General features: G+C 42.5%; 1 protein-coding gene across 8 annotated transcripts in view; it reads left to right on the top strand.

Annotated features, from left to right (window-relative positions):
- SCAI (suppressor of cancer cell invasion) overlaps positions 1-17,900 on the top strand; it is a 2,763,600-nt gene that overhangs the window by 1,017,130 nt on the left and 1,728,570 nt on the right. For all 8 annotated transcript variants that reach the window (XM_044058030.1, XM_044058027.1, XM_044058025.1 and 5 more), the window contains one exon: positions 6,187-6,282. In XM_044058030.1, coding sequence (XP_043913965.1) covers positions 6,187-6,282 — 96 coding nt within the window. The remainder of the gene's footprint in view (positions 1-6,186; positions 6,283-17,900) is intronic.

Genomic DNA, 17,900 nt, shown 5'->3' with positions numbered 1-17,900 from the left:
CACCCAGATGGCCTACCTCACGCCAGAGAAACAGGGGCAACTAACTCAATACTTTAGAAAACTAGCACATTTCACCAGGCTGACTGCAAGGAAAATCCTGCAGGCTCTGAGATTCATGGCATCTTGCATCCTACTAATCCCATGTGCAAAGCTGCATATGAGGAAACTTCAATGGTACCTGAAAAACCTGTGGTCTCAACACAGCCACAGTTTGGAAACAATAATACCACTGATTCCATGTCTTCAAAAGGAATTTCTGTGGTGGGCTCAAGCATGCCAGAGAAACACAGGTCTCCCATTCTGCAAGCCTCAAGCAAATCAAGTCATCACAACAGACGCCTCGGACTACGCCTGGGGGTCGCACATGACAGATCGGTGCATTCAGGGCAAATGGTCCCAAAAAGAAAAGCACCTACACATCAATCAAAAGGAAATGCTAGCAGTAATAAATGCTATTATAGCTTTCAAAGATCTTCTGCATCCAGGTCAACTATTGATAAGGACAGACAACACCACAGTAATGTGGTACATAAACAAACAGGGAAGAACCCATTCATACCCCCTATGCAGGCTGGCCATGTCTCTTTGGAACATGGCTGTGGAATTACAAATCGAACTTCAAGCACAGTACTTGCCAGGCAAGGAAAACACGCTGGCATACGACCTAAGCAGAAATATGACAGATCCACACGAATGGAAGTTGCATCCTCAAGTTTTTACAGAGATAATTCAAGCATGGGGAAGGCCAGACATAGATCTCTTTGCCTCCCACAAAAATCACCAATTGGCAAATTTTTGCTCAAGGACTTTTCATCCACAGGCCTTGAGAGTGGATGCACTCTCTTTCAGTTGGACAGCAATGACAGTTTATGCCTTTCCACCTCTTCCGCTGCTGCCCAAAGTTCTATTAAAAACCAGAGCAGACAGACCAAAGATGATTCTCATTTCTCCAGACTGGTCAAGACAACACTGGTACCCACTCTTGAGGAGCCTGACGCATTCCCCACCATGGACCCTACCTCTAATGCCTCTTCTTCTGACTCAGCACAGCTTCAAAACTCTTCACAGTCAGCTGAAATCACTCAATCTGGCCGCATGGAAGATTCCTTAACTTCACAACAGACCATACTCTCCAAGGAGGTGCAGGATGTCATTTTGGAAGCCAGAAGGCCTTCTACTAGAAAAGCTTACTCCGCAAAATGGAAACGGTTTTGTGCCTGGAATGAGAAAAAGGGCCAGAATCCTGGAAAACTAAATTTACCTCAAATATTACAGTATCTAGCTGAGATGCTAAACAGTGGACTTTCATTCTCCTCCATCAAAATCCATGCCTCAGCCATTTCTGCAGAATACAACACTGATCCTCCTTTATTCTCTCACCCCCTCTTAAGACAGTACCTCAGAGGGACTAAGAATATAAAACCCCCAAGGAAACAACCAGTACCTGCTTGGGACCTCAATTTCATTCTAGAAAAGCTGACCTTGCCTCCTTTTGAGCCAGCTGCCTCAACAGAATTGCAATATTGGTCCTGGAAAACAGCCTTCCTTCTGGCTATCACCTCAGCTCGCCGGGTATCGGAACTACAAGCCCTCATGGCTGTGCAGCCTTTCATCATCTTCCATCAGGACAGAGTTTCCTTACGAACCAATCCGTCCTTTATGCCAAAGGTAGTATCCAGGGTAGCTTTGAATCAGGCTATCCACTTACCTACCTTTTACCCTAATCCTCAAAACAAAGGGGAGAGACTACTACATTCCTTGGACATCCACAGACAGCTGCATTATTATTTCGACAGAACAAAGCCTTTCAGAAAATCAGAGCAACTCTTTGTGTCCTATGCTACAGGAGCTCAAGGGAAGCCAATTTCCAAACAGACAATCTCAAAATGGATAGCCCACTGCATACGCTTTTGTTACTCTTTTCATGGTAAAACTCTACCTGCAGGCATCAGATCTCACTCCACAAGAGCCACAGCTACCTCTGCAGCTTTCCTCAGAGGGGTTCCTACCAAGGATATTTTGGAAGCAGCCACTTGGAGTTCTGTGCATACCTTCTCCAAGCACTATCACCTTCCATTATACTCCAAAACTAGAGCAGGCTTTGCCACTGCAGTCTTGCAGGGCATCCTGGCTCCTCCTAGTTCCTCCTAGTGCCTACCACCCCTTTTTAGCTTTGGGATTCTACCCATCTGTTATGACTGCAGCTGTATGCACGATGAACATAGTACAGTTTTGTACCTACCATAAATGTAGATGTTTGAGTGCTAATACAGCTGCAGTCCAGGTTTCCTTCCCTCCTTCCCCTCTTGGGACAGGCCTATTGGCTAACACCTCCTCATACAACCTGATTGGGGTATTCATTTATGGTGTATTTGCTTGCAACTACTGTTTTTTGATTATATTGCATTGCATTATTACATACATTTATGTATTGCCTTCCTTCTGGGGGCACCTGACATCTGGGGCAAGAAAAACTGAAGAAAATGGCGTCGGCTGGTTCTTTTATACCCCTGTCGCACTGACGTCAGGGAAGAAGCAACGACAACCGACGCCGGACCTAGACTTTGGAATTCGGCCGACCGAGGACCCGCCTGACGGCAGGAAAACCCATCTGTTATGACTGCAGCTGTATTAGTACTCGAACATCTACATTTATGGTAGGTACAAAACTGTACTTTCTGAAGCTTCTAGGGACCATGGCTTCTACCATACTACTAGTGCCGTTAGCCAGACTACACATGCGGATTCTTCAGTGGTTCCTGTCGTCCCAGTGGTCCTTTCAACAGCTACCCTTAACTCATCGCATTCTGCTGACAGACTCTTGCAAGAAGGACCTAATTTGGTGGACTCAACCCAATCAGTTAACCACGGGCACTCCCATTTGTCCCTCTCCAACCAGTTGCCATTGTGACCACGGATGCCTCACAGATGGGGGGGGGGGCATTATCTAGGCAGGACTGTCCAAGGCACATGGCAAGATCACGAGGCTCACCTGCATATCTTTGTTCTAGAGATGAGGGCGGTGCTCCTGGCGTTGCAAGCACTTCACAACCTTCTTCCTGTTGGGACGATTACAGTGCAATCAGACAACATGTCGGTAGTTTGGTATATCAACAAACAAGGCGGAACCAGATCATACCCACTCTGTCGAGAGGCCAATTCAAGTTTGGAAATGGGTGATATCTTCCCAGCGCTTTCTGGTGGCGATGCTCATCTCAACCAACGTGATAGCCAACAAACTCAGCCTGGCAATTTTGATGCCTCATGAGTGGTCTCTGAAACAGGAAATAGTGGAGCAGATTTTCCACAGATGGGGACAGCCTTACTGCGATATCTTTGCCAGCCCAATCAGTGCCAAATGCAGTAGCTATTTCTCCCTTATCCCCCCTCCAGGGGAGTCACCGAGAGACGCACTTTTTCACGATTGACCTCTCGGTCTCCTTTATGCTTTCCCTCCCTTTCCTCTCATAGCCAAGGTGATTCAGAAAGCAAAACAGCTGGGAAGCAATCTGATCCTCATTGCTCCTTACTGGCCTCGACAGGTTTGTTTCCCCTTTCTCGGGCCTCATGTCCTAGACGATCCATGGATTCTGGACCCTGTGCCAGATCTCTTGACACACATGTCAGGTTCGATTCACCACCCTTACACACCCTCAATTTGACAGCTTGGCTGCTCCAGTTCCTTCTCTAGTCAGGCTTCACGACTTCTCACCCTCCGTGACTCATATCCTTACGTTGTCTCATATACCCTCCACTAGGAAATTATATTCCAGTAGAATGAGGAGGTTCTCTATCTGGGCTGAGAAAAAGATTGTTGATCCTTATACTGCTTCCATTCCAGTGGTTCTGAAATTTTTGACTGAACTTTTCCACCAGGGATCTGCAGCTGCCACAATCAAGGTTCAATTGGCAACAATTTCTAATTTTCACCTAGGCCTACAAGAATCTAATCTGATGTCACATAGGTTGTGTAAGACCTTCCTCAAAGGTGCCACTTTAAGACCCCCCCTTTCAGGAACCGGTTGCTTCATGGGACTTGAATTTTGTGCTATCCAAATTAACGTCTCCACGTTTTGAGCTTTCTCATTTGTCACCTTTGAAATTTTTGTCTTGGAAAACTTTGTTTCTGGTGGCAATCACATCTGCTAGACGAGTGTCAGAATTACAAGCACTGTCTGTTAAACCACCTTATCTGATATTTCACAAAGACAGAATATCTCTTCATACTATTCCATGCTTTGTATACAAGGCTGTTCCCATAACACTTTGATCCAATCCATAGAACTTCCGGTGTGCTTCCCTAATCATTTCAACGCAGCAGAATACAGGTTTCATCAGTTGGATGTCCATAGACAATTACGTTTTTATTTGCACCGGACCAAGGAATTCAGGGAGTCAGACCAATTAATTATTTCCTTCTCCGACTCCAGATTAGGTCTACCAGTTTTCAAAGTGACCCTCTCTTATTGGATCTCTAGCTGTATAGCTTACATTTACTCTTCTGATAGTAAGCCTTTACCTTTCAAAATTAAAGCCCATTCTACGAGATCTCAGTCTACCTCTGCAGTCTTTCAAGCCAGGGTCCCATTTGATAATATCTGTGCAGCAGCAACTTCAGCTACCCCTCACACATTTGTTACTCATTACAAATTGGATTTAACCTCCAGGGGTATAGCATTCTTTGGTTCTGCGGTACTCAGGAGTATTTTTCCTTGAACCATCCAAGAATAAGGTGCTAGGGATGCTGTCCCATAAGAATGAAGGTGAGATAGGACTACAGAACATAAAGAAGTTATGTACTCACCATAACATTCCATGTTTGTAGTCCATCTTGCCCTTCATTCTTACGAACCCACCCACCTACCCCCATTCTGGAAGTATCTGGAGACATTAAAATATTGCTACTATTATTCATTGGAGACCTTTTATTATTGGGTTCTTTTTCTATGGTTGTTATTATTATTTCTCTGAGTTAGCAACAGACAAGATCTTGGGATTGTACTGGTGCACCATGGGACTCTTATCTATCCACGAGCCAACTAGAAGACTTTGAGCTTGTAAAAAGCCAGAGTTGGAGCCGAGGATCGGCTCTGAACCAATGTGTAAGAATGAAGGGCGAGATGGACTACAAACATGGAACGCTATGGTGAGTACATAAATTCTTTTTCTGTTGAATGTATGCAATGAATATTCCTTTAAGGGGAGCATAAGATATGTCTGTCAGTTAAACATAGTTTTCAGCAAAGATGTGTAAAAAATTAGCTATGTAGCCCAAAACAGATGTGAAAGAAGATCCAGGGTTATCTGGAACTGTTGAAAGAGAAGTATCAACATTGGAGAAGGGAGATGGAAACCCAAAACAGTGACTGTGTTGAAGCAACTTTTTCCAAGGTCTGTCTGCTGGAGGAGGAGGAGACTTGGAGCCCATTTTCTTAGAGGAAGACTAGAACCAGAGACTTTTGTCCTTTTCTTAATTGTGTTCCGCACCTGCATTTGTTACATACTACTGGACTTCACTTTTTTATAGGCCATAGACATTCATTTTTACTTTCGCAAACTAGCATTTTGTTTGCTTTATGCAAATTAATCTGTTTTTATAAAGGTTATTGTGTCGGCTGCATTAATATTGTCTGCAGTTATTTTTTTTTCTGCTTTACACGTGCTAACTTAGTGGATAGAGATGAAATTGAGTGGCACAGGGACTGAGTAAGCCTTCTTAGCCTGCCACAGGACTCCAGTGTGTGTGTGTGCGTGTGTGCGTGCGTGTGTGTGTGTGTGTGTGTGTGTGTGTAGGAGATGTGCATGTGCATCTGTGTGCAGAATGAAGGAAGAAAATGAAATGGCTGAGCTGGTGATTACAGAAGAGGAAATCCAACAATTCCTCACTGTATAGGTCTTCCTCATAGATCCGAAGATACGGTAGGTACATATTTGTTATTTAGGGTATTTATTGTACCTTATTTTTGGACCAGTACTAAAGTGATAGAAAAGATGCAGACTGAATGAGTCAAGTGGCAGTTATGAACTGTTCGCAAAATGATTATTTATCTGCTACCTGAGCTTTTATTTCTCAAAACTTTGTTATACTACTCTGAGAAATATTTAAAAATTTGGGTAATATTTCATTTGTTTAGAGTTTCTAATTATTTATCAGGGCAACCAACAAACTTTGGATTTTTATTGCAGAGACTTGCCTCAATATGGGCAGAAGCAATGGCAGTCATATTTTGGGCGAACCTTTGATGTTTACACCAAACTTTGGAAGTTCCAACAACAGCACAGGTAAAAAAAATGCATATGTAGAGCTTTGGTGGCAGGTAATTTTATGATGACTGCAATAGTCATTTTAAAATCAAGCCTTTTTTTAAGCATCTTTATGAAATCATATTTTAAACGATGGCATAGGTCCACATACAGTAATAGAAAAAAACATAGTAACATTTTTGTCATTGTTATTTTCATGCAGTGTGCATATGCATTCTTTTCAACAATTTTCACTCCCTCCTTTGCATAAATTGCTCAGTTCCTGCTTTCTCTTAAACCTCAGTTCTTCTAAATGATATTCTGCATGTATTGTTTCCACAAATTCCATTTATTTCAGCGTAATTTGCTTCATTCCTTCTCTAAAAATCCCACCACCATTTCCTCTACTGCGTGTGAATTTGAAGACATGCAGGTAGGTGTGAGCGTGTGTGGGTGTGCCTTCTTTGAAGTTTGGGCGCCAGGCTCGCAACTCGACACCGTAAAAATTCACTGCCAGTCATTAGCGGACCAGAGTTCCTCTGTGGTGTCCCCTAATCAGGAAAACTGAATTAAAGTTAGTTGCAGTTTAGATTTTGATTTTGATTTTCTGTTTGCTTTTTGGAAGCCACATAAATTTAGTAAGGCTTTGCTATTTCTATGACAATTCATATCCTATGACCAAGCTCAAAGGATTATTTTCTTAACTACATTGAATTTCTCCCCCAACATTTCAGTGTAAATTCTGTAAAGAATTTTTAAAGTTTCTCATTCCATTCTCCAAAAATATGCTCCCGTTCTCTTTCCCATCACACCTCCAGCATTGGCTATCTAACTTAGGAAACATTCTGCTGAAGTCTGTTTAGGGCATAAAAACAATACCTACATAAACACTTCCAAACAAAACCCCTAAATCCTTTTGACTTTGTTGCATACTTGGGAGGTATACAAATGTCCTCCTATTGTTATGTTATTTTTTATTTAATTTATTTATTATTTACTCTTTGTTGACCAGAATAGTCCTACTAGTCCAGTGTCCTCTTTCAGGGGAGACCTGATGTAGTTTTTATATCGATTAAGATAAACTGGGCCAGTGTGGTAGGGAACTTCCTTTTCCCTTTTTTGATAAGTGCCACAGATTATTTTATATACACTTGTGCTTCAACCAACTCAGGCAGATGGGACCTCTGTTTAATGTCTCATCCAAAGGATGGTACACTCAGCAGGGCAGCATCCCCTTATGCTGCACTGCAACATTAGTGCTGGAAATTTAATCCAAGTACTCCTGTTCTGATCCTCCAATACCAAAGACAAGTGTACTGATAAGCTACTGAGACTGTTCCTTAGTAAATTCTTTCCAGTCTCACTTCCCAAACTTTTCTAACCTCATTTGACTCAATACTTTATATGTCCTAACTTTTCTCTTTTTTTCCCCTGCTAGGGAAGGTGGTCTTTAACCTGCAGTCCACACTTGTGTTTGACCTCATCCCACTCTGTTACATTTCCCTCTCTAGATATTTACTCCCAGTACCTTGGATCCTTTTCTAATTTTCTCCAGTAAATTCCAACCCCTCTTGTCTGTTCGTCTTGTTGTTTTTCTTCTTGGTAAAATATCCTTTCTCCATTTCTTGGAATACTTTCTGCTACTTTATGAACATAATGTTTTTTATGGTTGTTCTTGTTCTCTTTAAGGATGTGCATCAAAAATCTACACTCTCTTCTTATTTCTTGAACCACCACCCCCCTTTTACCATTATCCCTATCCACATTGATTTATTACATCCTGCTTGTGCTCTGTATATGAGCCTTAACTGTGTAGCTCTAAAGTATCCATTCAAATCAGTTTATCTTAATCCACCTTGTTTAGCGGGGGGGGGGAGTTATCTCACTTAACTCATGCCCTTTTCCCCTCTCAAATAAATTCATTCAACTGTTTATAAATTATTACTCATAACTTCTTCTCTGGTTAATACAAATATGCCTGACCAGTATACAAAACTGAAGGATCTAAAACATTTTCACTGCTTACATCTTAGTATCCATATCCATAATCAAGAGCTTCCATTTTCTCAATTTTTGTATTGCCTCTAATATGCTCAGGTTTATCCTGATGTATTCCATATCCCTATTCACTGTATGGGTCTATATTACAAGAACAAATGTTTTGGTGATCGAACTTGTAATATCGAACCTAAAAATGTTGAACATCGTGGGGAAAGACGTCCGTTGGCCACGAAAATAAAAAATAACTTTGCACCCAAACTAAGTGGGGGGCTTTGCCCGACCACCCCCCCAACTAAATATACCAACTTCGAGATTGCTGTACAGTAGACAAAAATGGCAAAATCTGGTGAACGGCCAAAGGAAATCTTTGCCTGGGTTAAATCGGCTGTTCGGCGGTTTTCCTGCTTTCGATATTACAAGTTCGATGTTTAGGTGTTTGATCACTGTACTCTATCTGAACTGTACAGATAGACTGTGCCTTGGAGTTTTGATTCTGGTTCCACTTTAATTGTTGGAATAGATTGTTTTTGTTTTTTACATCCAACATTAGTTCTCTACATAATTTGAGTCTTTGGTTGACACTATATTCATCAGAATGCGTCATAAAGCCTTGATGATTCCACAAATTTTAACCATTTCAGCAGATGGCTATATGACTGATTATCTCTTAGTGATAACTTGTGTGGTTGGGAAATGCAATGGATGTCTCTTACTCTGATGCTGATATGAAGAATGATTTTACTTTCAGGACTGTTGATTCTAATACTTGTCCATTTTACAGTGCTTGTAAATTCAGATCTGAATGGTAGCCTGTCATAGTGATATTTACTCTTTAGAAGTAACAAATTTGTCTCTCTCCTTTCTAATGGGAGTATGTGGAATGTACTTTTTGTACCATTTAATTTTCTTTTCTTTAGTGTTTTTATGGTATAGATCTGGTTGTCAGTATGCATTTGGTGTGGATTGACACCAGTATAATACTTTTTTGGGAATATGGATTTACTTTGCTATGTGGTAGGCATGTTGGTTATATCCATGGAATGCTTTACAGATGTTCTTCATGTTTCACTGTTGCAGTCATCACACTTGGGTTATCCTGCCAGGGGTTGCCCGAATACCGGAGGTTTAGTATTTCTGCGTCGGTTGCTGTCGCTCCAGGACTGACATCAGGTCGTCAGTGGTATAAAAACAGGCAGCCGACGCCATTACATCAGTCTTTCTTGCTGAAGAGCCGGAAGCAGAAGCATTTTGCACTAGTGCCGGTCGGCCGCTACCTGAGTTTTCATTTCCAAAATTGAAGTTGAAGTCTTTTAAAGCTAAGTACCCATTGGTGATCCTTTTTTCTTGCTCTAACCAATGTCAGAAAAAATTAACAATTGGTCTCGCCTGTGGAAAGCATATACCACACCGAGAGTTCCATTCTTACTGCCTCACCTGTTTAGGCCCAGACCACGACGTCCCTCGCTATTGGTTTTGCGCTTTGTTCAATGCCAGAACTATATGTCGTCAGGCCCTTAATGTAGCTAAATATTTCCGCTCTCCATTTCTGTATTCTAAAATGGCTTTGGTAAGCCATCCGACTGCCAATCTTCCGAAAAAATGTAAAGATAAAGACAGAGACCGCACAGGTCCAAAACTGCCAATGATTCTGCTGTTAAGCTAGTCACCAGTTCGCCGGTGCTCAGTGAGGTGCTTTCGCAGCCCCTGATGCCCACTTCTGTGGATTCGCAGGCTGCTACCAAGACTCATTAGGAGTCCGGTATGCTGCGAGACTCTTCTTTGACTGCAGAACCTGCAGATGTCTCTACCTTGGATGGGTCTGGAACCGCTCTGCAGGCACTGGCTGCCGAGGAAGTTCTTCCCACTACCTATATTCGACACAAACTGACGACTTCTTTCGCATCTTCAGTTCTTTCTAAAACTATTAAGTTTCTAAGGCCCAGGGTACGAACTACGCCTAAAAAATGACCCAAGCTCAAGCGCCTGCTTCAATGCCTCATTCTCAAATGCTTAAAATGGCGGAAGACCTTATCATGCTGATTAGGGCAAGTCAGCCTACCCCCTGCCAAAAGAAAGAGACTTGTCCCCAGCAACTTTATCTGACCAAGAGTCCGACGACTGAGGTTTCTTATTATGAAGACATGCCCTTATCTGGTTATGGACATTCAGATGCAGAGGAATCCATTCCTTCTGCCTCTCCTCCAGAGGTTGTTTCTTTTGGTGAAACCTTACATACCTTGAGAGAGCCTTTCCATTGGGAATGCCAGGATTATCCCCAGTCCAAAAAGAGACTCGGGGAATTTTTATATTTACCACAGCACAGACTCTTAGTTATTCCTCCTGTGCTGGATGTTGTGGATGATGTTTTTATGGAATCCTGTCTACCTCCTACTCCCTGGAAACCTGACAGGTATTACAGAGTCCCTGACTCACACAAATTTCTTTTCAAAAATCCTACTGCTGACCTTTAGCTCATCTCCCGTGGACCTGAAAAGAGTAAAAGCAACCATAGCCAAGAATCCCACCCCTTTGGACAGGGATTCCAGAACTTTAGACAGATTGGGTAAAAAAATTATACACCTCTGCAACTCTTGCCATTAGAGCATTAAATTTTCAGTTCCACATGCTGAAATACCAGCAACATACTATGGAATTTATTAAACAAAAATTATCTAACTTCCCAGACTGCCGAAAATAAAGAATTACAGGAGCTTATGTATTCTGCAAGCCAAGTTACTAAGCATACCCTGCAATGTGGGTTTGACGCCCTAGAAGCATCCTGCAGGGCAGCAGTCACAGGTTCTGTACTTAGAAGGCATGCTTGGCTTAAGGAACAGACCTTGCCAGGCCATGTCAAATCAAAACTATTGGACGCACCACTGAACAAGGACAATATTTTTGGCACCAAAGCAGAGAAAGTTTTAAAAAAAGATGGGAAAAAAGCTAAGCCTTTGCAGACAGGCGTTTTGCAAGTCCAGCCTCTGAAATTCAGTAGGCATTGCCCCTCAAAACACAGATCCTTTCCAGCCCCCTCAAGGCCGCCTCAGAATAGACCTCGGGGAAGCAGACCCCCCATACAGCAGTCCCAGGGAATGCAGAGATCTAAGCAATGGAGTACCTCCACGTCTAAAACAGGGAGTGCTAAGCCGTCCCCTTATGGAAAGAAATAACAATGACTTTTCAAATCCACCTCTTAACTCGGCCCACCTGCTTGTGCCCTAGGTGGAAAACTTGCCTCCCATGCAAAAAACTGGGCCTCCATCACCAACGATCGATGGGTCCTCAACGTAGTGTCTTAGGGGTACAAATCTTAGTTCCACAGACTGCCAACCCCAAAAGGGTTTCCAGATCTTCCTCCAAACCAGTGGGCAGAGGCACAAAACCAAGTTCATTCCCTGCTCTCCATGAGAGCAATTCAGCCTGTTCCTGCAGACCAGATAGGCCAAGGTTTCTATTCCAGAATTTTCCTGGTACCCAGAAAAGAGGGCACCTGGCACCCAATCTTAGATCTGTCCATTCTAAACACCTTCCTGGTGGTACCAAAATTCAAAATGCTCACCCTCCAGCGGCTTCTTCCTTTGCTGAACTAAGATGCCTGGTTAGCCACCCTAGACCTAAAAGAGGCCCATCTGCACATCCCAGTGAGAGACTCTTACAGGAAATATCTACATTTCAGGGCAGGAAATGTGCATTATCAGTTCTCTGCACTTCCCTTTGGCTTATCCACGGCTCCCAGAGTTTTCACAAAAAGCCTGGCTCTAGCCATTGCTTTTTGCAGACAAAGAAGTATTCAAATTTGGCCCTACTTGGATGACTACCTGATTCAGGCAGACAGTCAGGAAAAGCTGTTGCAGAATCTGACGTTTGTAAAGGACCTACTGACCTCACTGGGGTACACTGTAAATGAAAACAAATCCAAACTAGTCCCCAGTCAGAAAATTGTATTCCTGGGAGCAAGCCTGGACACAGTATTCGAGATGGCATTCCTTACTCCAGAAAAACAAGCTTATCTGACAGGCTACTTCTCTCAGCTGGCCACCAGAACCCAGTTATCCACAAGGAAAATCCTGCAAGCTCTAGGGTTCATGGCCTCCCGTATTCTACTAATTCCATATGCCAGACTGCGTATGAAGAAACTTTAGTGGTACTTAAAGAGCCTTTGGTGCCAACATTCTCAGGACCTGGAAACTATTACGGGGTCTGTATTATAATCTTGAAGGTTTAAAACTTCAAATCACTAAAGATCGAACTTTAGTGATCGAAGTCTTAAACCATCGAAACCAAAAAAAAAAAAAATACTAAATTAAAAAAACAAACAAACAAAAAAAAAAAAAAAACTAAATAATGTATAGGTGTGGGCAAGCCCCTCTGCACCCCCCCTACTTAAATATACCAACTTCGAGAATGCACTACATTGAAGTAAATGGAAATCTATCCCTACGGAGATTTTCCGTTGAAACATTCGATGTAGTGCACTTTCGATATTCTCATGTCGACAATATCGCATTTGATATTGTCAGACTTCGAGATTTTAATATAGACCCAACTATTATACCTATGACACCTTGTCTAAGGAAAGATTTTCTTTGGTGGGCAGCAGCATGCAACCACAACAAGGGACTTCGCTTTTCACTAACATACGCTGCCCAGACCCTAACCACAGACGCATAATACTATGCCTGGGGTGCACACCTGGATGACAGGTGCATTCAGGGCCACTGGAGCCCAAATCAAATTCATCTGCACATCAACCAAAAAGAGGTGCTAGCTGTTAAGCACGCTCTGACAGCTTTCAGACCCTACTCTCCCCGGGTCCCTCTTCTAATCAAAACCGACGACACCACAGTAATGTGGTACATCAACAAGCAGGAGTGAACCCACTCTTACTCACTCCGCAGGCTAGCCATGACCCTTTGGAACACGGCCTCAGCCATGCATATTCATCTGATAGCACAATTCCTGCCAGGCAAACAAAATTCGCTGGAGACATCTTAAGCAGAAATCTGTTAGACCTACACAAGTGGCAACTAAACCACACCTTCAACCTTGTAACCCAAAAACAGGGTACCCCGAAGGTGGACCTATTTGCCTCCCACAACAACCACCAGCTCAGCAAATTTTGCACCAGGGAACCTCACAGCAAGTCCTGGAAAGTGGATGCCCTGTCCTTCCAATGGGTAAACGTCTCGATCTATGCATTTCCCCTCTACCTCTTATTACAAGGGTATTACTCAAAATAAGGGAAGGAAAGACCAAGGGGAATACTTATTGCCCCAGACTGGCCATGCCAACACTGGTACCCACTACTGCGCAGTCTGTCACCATTGCCTCCATGGCACCTCCCTCAGATTCCAATTCTCCTGACACAGCAGGAGGGAGAGTTCTTGCATCTACAATTGCAGACCCTGAACCTGACAGCCTGGCTTATTCCGTGACCTCTCCTCCAGTGGCCAGCCTAAGCAACCAGGTCCGGGACCTTATAGATGAAGCCAGACGACCCAGCACTAGAAGATCCTATGCTGAAAAGTGGAAAAAGTATTGTTCCTAGTTCCAGGCTAAAGGAGTTGAACCAGCAACAAGCCCTCCTTACCTCTCATCCTGGATTACCTAGCAGATGTACTTCACAGAGGCCTCTCCTTCTGTTCTGTTAAAATCCATGCCTCTGCCATCTCTGCTCATTACAGCACAGAGCCACCTTTCTTTTCACACCCTCTCATCAAGGAGTTCCTTAGAGGGGCTAACAACTTAAGGCCACCCAGAAGAGCCCCTACCCCTGCTTGGGAACTTAACTTTGTTTTGGAAAAGCTCATGCCAACCCCCTTTGAGCCTGCAGCTTCAGCAGAGTTAAAATTCCTCTCTTGGAAAAGAGCCTTGCTTCTGGCCATCATTTCAGCTAGAAGAGTGTATGAGCTACAAGCACTCATGGCTGGGGAATCCTTCATCATTTTTCATGTCTCCCTCAGGACTAACCCAACTTTCATGCCTAAAGTGGTGTCCAGTGTGGCTCTCAACCAATCTATTTATTTGCCCACCTTTTTCCTTAAACCTCAAAATAAGGGGGAAAGGATCCTGCACTCTTTAGATGTGCACAGACAGCTCAGATTCTACCTTGATAGGACTAAGCCCTTTAGGAAATCTGACCAGTTACTAGTCAGCTTTGCACCAGGGGACGAGGGCAAGACCATATCAAAACAAACCATTTCCAAATGGATAGCACACTGTATCCATGTCTGTTACAAACACCGTGGGAAACCACCCCCACAGGGGGTCAGAACACATTCCACTAGGGCAACTTCTACCTCTGCAGCCTTTCTCAGAGGAGTCCCTACAAGGGATATCCTGGAAGCTGCAACACAGAGCTCTGTTCATACCTTCACCAAGCATTACCACCTGCCTATCTTTTCCAAACCCAGGGCAAGCTTTGCAACCACAGTCCTGCAGGGCATACTAGCCAGCCACAACTCTTCTAGACTGCCTCCATCCGGTCTTCAGCTTTGGGAATCAACCCAAGTGTGATGACTGCAACAGTGAAACAGGAAGAACATAGTACAGTTGTGTACACTTACCGTAAATGTAGATGTTAGGCTGCCTGCTTTTATGCCACCGATGACCTGAAGTCAGTCCTGGAGCGACAGCAACCGAAATACTAAGCCTCTGGTATTTGGGCCGACTGAGGGCTACCTCTGGCAGGATAACCCAAGTGTGATGACTGCAACAGTGAATACATTTGAACATCTACATTTATGGTAAGTGCACACAACTGTACTTTTTGAAGGGACTCGTTGCTTTAAGTACATTTTTTAGGTATACATATGTGTGTGTGTGTGTGTGTGTGTGTGTGTGTGTGTATATATATATATATAAAATATGTGTGTGTGTGTGTGTATATATATATATATATATATATATATATATATATATATATATATATATATATATATATATATATACACACATACATATATAAAGTTTATATATATATATATATATATATATATATATATATATATATATATATACATGTATAAATGTATGTATGTATGTATATATATATATATATATATATATATGTATATGTATATATACACATACACATCAAGTCAACTAAAGCTAATTTTGAAAAGAAAGTTGCCAAGGATGCCAAGGATAACCATAAGGCCTTCTATGGCTACGTCAAAAACCTAAATGGCAATGCTCAGGTCTGTTCTGAGCTAGTACAAAATGGAACAAAATACACTGACCCTTCTGACATTGCCAACATCTTGGCTGACAGGTTCAGTGCAAATTTCTCCCCCCCTCACCACCTACAGGGCTTATTACCATTCCAGGGGATTTTGTAAGTCCAATTATTACTGATACGTTGGTTAACAAGGCTCTATCTAAAGCTAAACACACTGCCTCCATGGGACCAGATGGTGTCCCAGGCTGTGTCATACGCGAGCTCCAAAGGAATTAACCCCGCATCTTAATACCCTGTTCAGTCTCAGCCTCTCCACAGGATATGTGCCCAGAGAATGGCGACGGCAGCAGTGGTCCGCTACACAAGGGTGGGGCCACAACTGACCCTGGGAACTACCGACCAATAAGCCTGACCAGTCTGATCTGTAAGGCTATGGAGCAAATCATTATGGAACTCATAAATGGAGAGATTGGAAACCTGCAGTCACTGGACCCCACACAGTTCGGCTTCGTCAAGGGCAGATCATGCCTCCTGAACCTGGTGGATTTCTTTGAGACAGTTACTCAGGCTGTAGATAAGGGAAAGGAAGTACACACGGCTTACCTTGACCTTGGTAAAGCATTTGACACCATTCCCCATTCGGGTATTATTGATAAGCTCACCAGCCTGGGCATAAACCCTTACGTCACAAGATGGATCGCAAACTGGCTCTCAGACAGATCCCATAAAGTAAGAGTAGCGGGATCTATGTCCGAATCCAGACCAATAATGAGTGGTGCGCCTAAGTGCTCTGTCCTGGGGCCCCTCCTGTTTGGCATATACTTCTCAGAAGTACAGGCAAGCACGGAAGGGCTGTGGCTGACTAAGTTTGCGGACGACTGCAAAATAGGTGCTATAACAGTCTTCGGCCGACATGGAGATCCTCCAGAAGGCCCTAAATGAGACTGATGCATGGTGTCAAGCCATGGTCTCAAGCTAAATGCAAAAAAATGCGTAGTAATCCCCTTTGGAAAAAACAGAGTACCCGCAACCTACAACATAGGAGGTAATCCCCTGAAATCTGAAGAAGAAATAAGGGATGTAGGGACCCAAGTAGATAGCCAGCTTTCCTTTGATAACCATGTTGCCAAAGTGGTTAGAAAATCCTTCTATGTGACCCATCTGATCATGAAAGGGTTTGCATCAAGATCTAAGGATGTAATGGTACCCCTCTACTCTTCCCTCATCAGACCCATTATTGAGTGCAATGACCAATTGGAATATACCTGGCTAGACATCTCCAGCAGCTGGAGAGACCACAGAGGTACCTAACCAAGAGAATTACTGGCCTCAAACAGTTGCCCTATGCAGCATGATTGAAAAAGCTAAGACTGTTCTCTGTTGCATACCGCTTTCTCAGAGGCGATCTCTGTCTAATGTGCAGAGCCATGTCCAACCCAGAATTGTTGAACATGCTCCATCTTAGCAAAGCCAAATCTACTCGAGCTACACTCTCTAGGGATATAAACCTCAACACAATAATGAATATAACATGGTGGAGGGATATATTTCCTTCGCAGAGACTTCCCTTACTAGGGAGCAGGGTCCCGATCACATAAGACAGAGCCCTTAACTATCACTCTTCAAGAGGAACCTTGATGAGTATATGGGTAACAGAAAGTTCACACCGGGGATCACACCAACAGCACTACTAGATAGGGGCCAAGGGTACTAGCTGCTAGTACAAGGATCTAGGGAACTACTAAAGGGGAGGTGAATACCGCACAACGTGGCTGGGCTAATATATGCCTTCGGGCAGATAACTCAGTACCAACCTATGAACCTAGGTATATATATATATATATATATATATATATAATATATACATATATATATATATATACATATATATATATATATATATATATATATGTGTGTGTGTGTATATGTATATATATATATATATATATATATATATATATATGTGTATATATATATATATATATATATATATATATATATATATATATATATATATTTATATATGTGTGTGTGTGTATGTATATATACATATATACATGACTAAAAAGCTTCAAAACTAAACTAGGAGAGTATGCAAATAAACTCACAGGCAAAGCAGTTTCCTTAGCGCTTTCATCCTTTATTCAGTGTATAGGACTTCTTCAGAGAAACAATGCATACAAATGAAAAACAGTAAATGTGTCTGTTTAAATAGTTAGAAGAATGCGGAACAATAGAGTGGAATTGTTTAGAACCAGTCAGTAATTACTAACAACCTGTAACAGCCTATAGATTAAAAAAATAATAAACCAAAATAATTAATGTGTACTAGTAAGCTGAGCAAGAACAGGGTTGGTAAAACAAATGTCCAATCAAATAGTAAAAACATAGCAACAGCCTATAGAAAAGAGTTAAACCTAAAAAACAATAGAAACAGAGAGCTGGACATATTATGAAGCTGAGAAAGTGAAGAAGT

Source organism: Protopterus annectens, chromosome 16.part0 (genome assembly GCF_019279795.1).
Source record: "Protopterus annectens isolate FY-2018-M chromosome 16.part0, PAN1.0, whole genome shotgun sequence".
NCBI classification, from domain to species: Eukaryota; Metazoa; Chordata; order Ceratodontiformes; family Protopteridae; genus Protopterus; species Protopterus annectens.
This window is presented reverse-complemented; position numbering and strand designations above follow the sequence as displayed.